The 9087-nt window shown below is 44.0% G+C and overlaps 1 protein-coding gene across 1 annotated transcript; it reads left to right on the forward strand.

The window, feature by feature from the left end:
• The first annotated feature begins 4779 nt into the window (after positions 1 to 4779).
• LOC131284068 (organic cation transporter protein-like) lies at positions 4780 to 6507 on the forward strand. The gene has a single exon (XM_058312923.1). The coding sequence runs from the start codon at positions 4780 to 4782 to the stop codon at positions 6505 to 6507; it is 1728 nt and encodes a 575-aa protein (XP_058168906.1).
• Positions 6508 to 9087: the final 2580 nt, after the last annotated feature.

Here is a 9087-nt window from a genome sequence, read left to right on the forward strand (position 1 = left end):
TTGTAGTTGCAAAAAGTGCTTAAATTGGAATTCTTATGTTGTCAATATTGGTTCTTTTTAGTTTATCTCAGATCATAGTGAGAAGATTCAGTACAGCTCATCTTTCTTGGCGAGTAGCGATGAAACCTTGGCTATTACATTATGTGGTAGTAGTAGTAGTTGGTTGTTGCTTTTTTTTTCTTCAATCGGTTTCCGTTCCTTCGTTGCTGTACGTAATATTAAACTAACATATTTGTATGAGAAAGGAATATTTCCAATATGCATACTGCATTGGGTATTGAATGCGAAGAAAAGCTACATTGCCAGCTGGTAGTAAAACTGCTCATTTTCTCAATCTTGTGTTCGCCAAAAACATAACCTAACAAATGTGTCTCACGATGATATTTCTACCATTTTTTGTTCTTCTGTCATTTTAGGTTAGTCAAACGTCAAAACGACTCAAATCTCACGAGGCCTACGAAGATTGCATGTAGCACTTCGCTAACTGTTTACTAAATTGTAGCCGACCAGCAGGGGATGCTGGAATGCTATGGATTAACCGATTAGCCAGAGAGCTTACAGTTATTACGATTCCTCAAGCTCGGCCGGTCCACTTTGCCGGTAATATTAAGTAACATCAATTTCTGCGAGGCGTATTTCGATCTCATGTTCTTCAGCAGAGCACAATTTATCGACCATGTGATGAAAAAGTGAACAATGTGCGGTGTTTTCGTTTTTGCGTGAGCAGACTATTTTTGATTACGACCATGTTGGATCGTTTTGAAGAAGTTTACGTTTTGATCATGCATGCAATTGTAAATCAATACCTTTGGACTGATGTCTTGGACACCCTTACTGAAATATGCATTGGAACTGCTTGTAAAGTACAATTTCGAACTTATTTCCACTTTGTGTAGTTCCTTGATTCATTGATAACGTTTACCTTAACCAACCATTAATGCTATGCAGAATAACAGTACTTAATGGGACAATGAGTGATTTAGATATTGATGATATTGGTATGATTGAGCGAAACTTGTTGCCTCTTTTATCTTGCTATGATTATGTTGCAGTTTGTGAATAGTTTTTGGTCTCAATTAAAAGTTGTTTTAATCAGGACTAGGAGTTTTTGTCTGATGCTCTCCATGTTTTCTTTTACTAACAAGCTTTTGTGGTAAAGTGAATATGTTGTTTATCATTTGGCTTGAAACTAAAAGGGTTTTTATTTTTTTGGAGATTTGAAGGCCATGTTTCTCAAAAGTTACTGGCCGACATGTTTAGTAGTGGGCAATGCATTTTGGAAAGCTAAATTGATACGCTAGTTTGTACACTGTTTTGCGTATTTCAATCGCCCAGCTGATTTGAATTATTAAACCGCGAGTTATAAACGTAGGCGGGATGAGTGTGTGTGTGAGAGATGTCTGAATCGTCGGTTATAGAAAAAGAATGGAATGGTCGCAAGAGCGATTTTGACAGCTCCACAGCAGCAGGAAAAGTAGCAGAAGGAAGTTTTACACAACATTGATTGAGTTTTTATTGAGCGAATTATTACTTCTTGAATTGTTTTGTTGAAGCTTGTTACTCGATCAAGGCTGTGCGTGTCTTATAGTCTGGCAGGTAGTTATTGTTAGCAGTTAAGTCATAACACGTTTATAAGTCTTTCGTCAGTCTGTACCAGCAATGATGTTTACTTCCTAAGTTACCATCCACCATTGTTTAAGTGTTGAAGAGATGGGTTTCTTAGTATTTTAATGTGAAAATCTATCTCTATAATGACATCTTAACATAGTGGAACATTTGCTACGTTCGCCGAAGTACCAATTTGTTTTGTTTTGTATCTACGCATTATGTTTTCAACCCGGAAGTGTTCACAAAACAGTGCCGTACATGTGTCTTACGAAGCTATATCAAACCAGTCACGCCAGTACAGGTGATCATAGATTTCTAATGCTGAAGTGAAAAAGGAGTGCAGAAATCATTCAAGCAGCTTCCTTAATCAGCATAACAATCCCTGGGATGCAAAACGAATGTAGCATTTCGAATATACAAGTGTATTAAGTGGAAAACTTAATTTTAACGCAACACTGATATTGATTATGTCAGCACTATGTATAATGTGTTGGTACTGGTGCGGCCTAAGAGAATCCTTTGCTAATTTATGTTGCAAAGTTTATCAGCACTTGTCAGTGTATGCAGTTTCGAGTTGCAAGAAGTACGTGGCTTTTCACGAGATGTATATACCACCGCTTGAAGCATAAGATGCCGGTGCAAATTCATCACCTCGTTCCTCCTGTCTGTTTTTCTTTGCATAGCTTAGCGGATCTGTGAAATGATCTTTAAATATGTGACCGGTGCGGTGTATGCTTTCTTTTCTAGCCGAGCAGCAGCGGCGAATGAAGCACCGAAAATACGCATTCTTACGGTAACCGCTTACCGTCTAGCAACAGCTCTTATGCCATTTCGTTTATCTCGTTGCTTGGCAAAGATATACCTACCACGAATGTGAAGGAATATGAAAAAGAAAGCGAACATGATGAGCGTGGTGAGGGCTTAAAACGCGATAGAAAATCGATTGCGCAAATACAAACCACATGTGTGTGGTTTCGTATGTGATGTGTCCGCTATACCGGACTAATCTTCTTGCCTGCTGGGAACTCTGCTCATCAAATTCGTGTCTCTGCAGCAAAAGCAGCAGCAGTAGCAAGCAGACATGTCTGCTACAACATTTTGATGGATTCGTTCATCGGCTATTACATATAACCAACGGTGTCGGAAGGAGGAGGTTTCGCTTCCTTCTTACAATAAGAAAGAGAGTGGTAACGGGACGATCGCAGGGGTTTTACGCCAGCGTGTTCCGCTTCAAGATACGGGTGTTTAGACGCACACATACCTTCTTTGAACGCGAACCATCCCGAGCACTATAGGTCTTTGTAGAACACAATTCGGTTAAAAAACGATTAAAACTTTAAGCATGAGACTAGTACCTTCAAGTCTTCACTCCAATTGGCAAGAACAATTATCACTCGTATATTTTGAAGGTAATATGATCAGAAAACGGGTGTTATATTAGGATGCTGCCCGCGAGAAGCTTGATGTTTATGTTAGTACCCCATGTACACATAGGGTGAAAAAGTCTCGTAAGCCCTAAACGGACAGGCAAGAGCAACAAGACCGTTACGCCAAGAAGAAGAAGTTAATTGTATCCTGGTTCCTGGGCCTGATGATATAGACCTATAAGGGGTTAAGGACCGGCAACTAAGGCCATATCCCAGCCTGAACAATCGTCATGCTATGTCGTTTCGTTGTTAACAATTATCAATTAGACAGAACGAGAAAGCACGATGATTTTGCACACTGGGATGTTCCTTGCCCTGTAGTTTAAAGTTCCCCAGTAATAAAAAAAATGTTGGTGTAGTATATTTTAGCATTTTTTGCTGTAATGTTTGTATTCTCAGGAGTATCATTCGTAGGTTCATGTGTGGATAAATTTCCCTTATGGATTTCACGTAGCACTAATTTTGAGGCTTTGCTCTCGCTAACGGCCCAGTGTGCGGTTTGGCGCCGTGCGTCGTGTGTATTTGTATGTTGCGACACAACCGGCGGCACCACCGACCGTCACAAAGCCACGAATCTCCCGCTCTCTCGCGCATCTCGCGTTTAACGCGAACATTTTCCCTTCTATTTTCCGACCCTTCCCCTGTCCATCGCTAGAGGCTTGGACGGACGCAAGAATGATGATGGTGAGAGCTGGAAGGTTTCGGAACAGGCCTGAGAGTAGCAAGCGGTTGTTCGACGCGGACGGACGGACAGACGGGCCTATTTCGCTGTTCACCCGATTCTGACCGGCCTAAGAGCCACCAGGAGGGTTTCCCAATATCAGTGCTCGTTGCTCCGATAAGGGAAGGAAAAAACGTTTCTACGTGCTACACACCAGTGGTGGTGTACTGACTAAAGCAGGGTGTTCCAGTTTTTCCTGCTGTCGCGTCATCATAAAGAAAACCATTAAAGGACGCTGACCGTGCTGTCTTAAGCTGCACGGCAATAGAAACGCCTAGAGTCGCACCAAACCCCCCATAGCTCTCATGGCGATTTTATTTTTAACGCAATCGTGAATGCAAAACTACCCGCATCGAAGTGCTTCATCGAATTTTTTTGGCGGCACTGTGTTATTCTATCGGTGATTGTAGTGATGACTGCAGTGACTGATTTTACAACAATAATTAGTGGAAGCAGAAAATAGGTGGAAAGCAACAGAAAAAAAGAAAATTTGTTCGATTAATTGCTGCAGCCACGTTTTCCGTTCATCGAAAAGCCTCGCCTCTGCTGTGAAACATCCGGAAGGCGTTTGTAAAGGTTTTCACACAAGTGCGCGAATTCGTAGCGAGTGACCACTCGAGGGCTGACGTATGTGGCGTGATGTGTAAATGTGCCTTCAAAAGAGACATGCTCGAACGGTTTTCCAGAGAGTGAATTTCTACGCCAAGCGTATTCACGTGCAGTGACACTGGAAAAGCCTGGAGTTGAGAGAAATCTTCGCGCACACCGGCGAGAAGGAAGGCAGGAAAACGGCCCTGTTGTGGAATATGCGCAGAAGCACGTATTTCGATGAAGTGAGATCAAACAGACGATTCGCCCTGTAAAACGTGCGTTTTCTAGCATAGAAAAGAAAGGAGAACATATACACAGCATACTAGGCGTTTGGAGAGCGGCTGATTTGTGTTTGAAGAAACATTTGACAACCTAACTACAAAGCGGTTTGACTGACAACCACCCTCCTACACACTACAACCAGCAGCAAGGATGGCTTACGATGACATTTTACAACATCTAGGTGGCTTTGGGCGGTACCAACGGCGGATCTATGTGTTGCTATGCCTACCGGCGATTAGCTGTGCGTTTCATAAACTGGCCGGCGTTTTCCTGCTGGCCGCCCCAGACTACCGGTGTCGGTTGCCGTACGAGCTGGAAAATGCGTCCTATGCAATGCCCCCGGAACGGCTCACCATGGCCTACCCGATCGATACGCTGACGAAGAAATACTCCACGTGCAACTATCTCGATGCGAACTTCACCGAAGACTACTGGACTGGAGGCATCCCGGCTGGCGGTGTGCGGCCTTGCGATCACTGGGTGTATGATCGCAGCAAGTTCGAAAGCAGCACCGTCACCGACTGGGACATGGTATGCGACCGGAACTGGCTCCGTGCGTCTGCCGACTCACTGTTCATGGTGGGCGTCATGTTGGGCAGCATTGGGTTTGGCTACCTCTCGGACAAGTACGGCCGGAAGCCCATCTTTTTCGCATCGCTCGTGCTACAGGTTGTTTTCGGCGTGCTGGCCGGCGTAGCGCCCGAGTTTTTCACCTATACGCTCGCCCGAATGGTGGTCGGTGCCACTACTTCCGGCGTGTTTCTCGTCGCGTACGTCATAGCGATGGAGATGGTCGGGCCGAACGATCGTCTGTACGCCGGTGTCGTTTGTATGATGTTCTTCTCGGTGGGATACATGCTGACGGCTGGTTTCGCTTACTTCATCCACGGTTGGCGCATGCTGCAAATCGCCCTTACGCTGCCCGGTATCCTGTTTCTGTGCTACTGGTGGTTCGTCCCCGAATCGGCCCGTTGGCTGCTTTCGAACGGGCGTCCAACGGAGGCAATCAAGCTGATACTGAAGGCAGCCGACTGCAACAAGCTGACCGTACCACAGGATGCGCTGGACAAGTTAGTAGAGGAGGACAAGAGCCAGCAGCAGCAGGAGAACGCAAACGAACCGAAACCTTCGCTGCTGGACATATTCAAGTACCCGAATCTGCGCCAAAAGGCCCTACTTATCTTTTTCGATTGGTTCGTAAACAGCCTCACCTACTACGGGCTGTCCTGGAATACGAACAATCTTGGCGGCAACCCATTGCTCAACTTCGTCATCAGTGGCGCGGTGGAGATTCCGGCCTATTCGTTTTTGCTCGTGACCCTCAATCGCTGGGGCCGTCGGACCATTCTGTGCGGATGTATGATATTTGCCGGCACGATGCTGCTCTTGACGATGATCGTTCCAGCTTCCGAACAGTGGCTCATCGTGGTGCTGGCAATGCTCGGCAAGATGGCCATCACTTCCAGCTACGGCACGGTTTATGTCTTCTCCGCCGAGCAGTTCCCGACCGTCATTCGCAATGTGGCGCTGGGCGCGGCATCGACGAGTGCCCGCGTTGGTGGTATATTGGCACCGTACTTCAACCTGCTCGGCGACTATTGGCAACCGCTGCCATTGCTCATCTTCGGTGCACTAGCGTTTATCGGCGGTGTACTGTCGCTGTTATTGCCGGAAACGCACAACCAAAAGCTACCGGAAACGATTGCGGACGGCGAGAACTTTGGCAAGCGGAAAACGATACCCGGTGGTGATGGTGGTGGCGATGCAGATCGTGATATCGAACGTACCGCGGAAGAGATGCAAGTGTTGAGCAAACCAGGCCCGTCCGGGGAACCGGATGAACTCGTCGGTACTGAGGAGGACAGGGAAAAGTATTGAATGGACATGGCGACCCGCATGGTGTTCTTTTTAGTAGGCAGAAATTAAAAGAATTTCATAGGTATGCCGTTTCGGAAAACTAACAGACATCAAAACACAAAAGTGACAGGATTTTCAGGAACGATAATTATCTTTACGATCATAAGGTACGATTAGTTCTATATATCAATTCGTAGGTAATATGAGAAGCGGGAACGGTTGTCTCTCGCTTGGCAGTGTGGCGAACACACCTTTGGAAAATTATTGTACTATCCAACATTCTTTGGTTCCCTATGATTCAGCTTCAACTGCGCATAGGGATACAATTTCCCCTTAAAATCGTACGATGTTTGCTCTCCTACCGATGCAAGGATGAAAGCCTGTTACAGACACCCCTTTTGCCTAAGCGAAGACCTGCAAGAAAAGAAGCTGGAGAACTTTGCATTTTTTCCTTTTTCTGACGCCAAAGAGGAGAAGCTTGCCTTACCTCAAGCTCTTTCTACCAAAGGGTTCATCAGGTTGCCACTTTCCTCAACATAAATGCTCATAATTCATAATTAGGGGGGGTTGGATTTTTCATCGGAACTAACAGCAGGGAAGGTTGAAGTTGTTTGAGAGAACTTGGGGAGACCGTAAAAGCGTTTCTTCAACGTACGACCTACGCCAGTTGCAAATTAAAGTTCTCCTGTCCGTCCCCCTTCTGTTCTGCATACTGCAAGGTGCTTTTTCGCCTCCAAATCATTGTACACTGTGGAAGAATGTTAAGAAGGACATTCTGGAAAATGCAGTTCCATGCAGTTAAATTGTCGCTTGAGGCAGCGCATCCCGGCTGGTACTGGACAAGAGATTGGAGGAATAACAGAAAGATTTCTTTCTCTTAGTCATACATGTGTTTTGCAGATCTTTTGGTTTATGGTCTTTTTCCATCATAATTATGGATCCATTGTGGAAGTATTCTTCTCCATCCAACTCTTGCTCCTACGTTTCATTTTCTTGAACACGAGGTTGAGTTAACCAGTTTTTTCATGCCTTCATAATTTATATATTGTAAAATTATATGACGCACACTTACAAATTGCAAATTTATTGCTTCTGAAAAGACTACATAATAATTTTATCCTTTCTACGTCTGCTTAATGCAAAATATTATATAATTTGACTAGACGTACACTTATTGCAGCACTGTTCATACTCATAAGAAAACATCATACTTGTGCGTATGTTATCAATAGTAGATGATAGTGGTCAAAGGGCTATTTCAATCAAAAACAAATAAACATCTGGTTGGATGCAGCGAGTTATAATAGTCAGTTCCCAGCACGTTAACTTGCTAAACAAAGTTTAATCTTTGCCTAAACCCTCAAGGACAATTGTGTCCATGCTAATCAATCCCATCATGAACACATGGTTTTTTCAAACAATGTTAGTCCGTCGCTAGCGATACGATGGATTGAACGCCATGAGAATTTATATTTCCAATCACTTCCATCTTTATGCAATGCCGAACATTTCAAACATGTGACCTATATGTTGGTGGTCTTTTTTGCGTCACTTACTTCCTCTTTTTCACGTGACTGCGCATCGCGCATCGTTGACATAATTTGAGGAAACTATTTATACGCCTATCCGTCGTCTGGTGAGTAAATGTCTGTATTTGTGGCACTGGTTTTACTGCTGGCACGGGAAGGGCATTACCATACACTCTAGACTCGCTGTAGCATTCGAAGGCGCGTCGAAAAATGTTTTGCTGTCTGTTAAATTTTGTTCTATCCTGTGCGCAGTACAGTGGCATATAGCCGGCATTCTTTGACGAAGAATACTATGACGTAAAAGGGTTTCTTTCATGATTATTCTTCCCTCGTGTTAATCCGTTGAACAATCCGTTAGCAGTGCCAGTTTAGGTGATAGACAAGAAAGCATGGTTCACGGTTAAACAGTGTCAGAAATGTGGCTTATGACTAAGAAAACTATTCCGATGGCATATACTTCCTCACTGGAACAGATAAAGAATTATACTCTGAGCGGGTTGTTTTCCGTTTTCCCTTGACTCTGCCTAGGCTTTGTTTTGTTCTACCCATGTTTCCGGGTGTCTGATTTCCGGGTGAGAAAATAGCTACATTCATTTGTCATTCAGAGTTGCCCCTGTCCTCATATTACCATAATGCCTACGATTTTAGCTTAAAGACAAACTAAACTGCAGTAACATCTTCTACATACACTGAAATACATTCCATGGCGTGTTAGCTTTATAGGGTTAGGCTTAAGAAACAAATTCAGGAATAGATCGAATGATCAGTGCGTGTAAACTGAATGATGTCCCAGACGATGTTAGTGTAACAAAGTGAAATGTATTGAGAAAATATATAACTTTTTACAATTGAACCTTGTGTGAAACAAGTACTGCGTACTGATACGAGATCCAACATGAGATAAAACTTCGAAGCCAACGTTGGAGTATTTAATACACATTGAGTGAACGGAGCTTATCGTCTGAAATGAATGGTCGAAGGGCGTTCAGTTACGGGGGCAATTCAATCGGGCGATATTCTCTGCTGATAAGGCCGTTCGTTGTTCGTATTCAGATTCGTATCGGTCTCCAGC

This window comes from Anopheles ziemanni, chromosome 3 (genome assembly GCF_943734765.1).
Source record: "Anopheles ziemanni chromosome 3, idAnoZiCoDA_A2_x.2, whole genome shotgun sequence".
In the NCBI taxonomy this organism is placed as follows: domain Eukaryota; kingdom Metazoa; phylum Arthropoda; class Insecta; order Diptera; family Culicidae; genus Anopheles; species Anopheles ziemanni.

Bases quoted from the DNA above. Each gene is read 5' to 3' on its own strand.
- LOC131284068 (XM_058312923.1), top strand. From the start codon at position 4,780: ATGGCTTACGATGACATTTTACAACATCTAGGTGGCTTTGGGCGGTAC.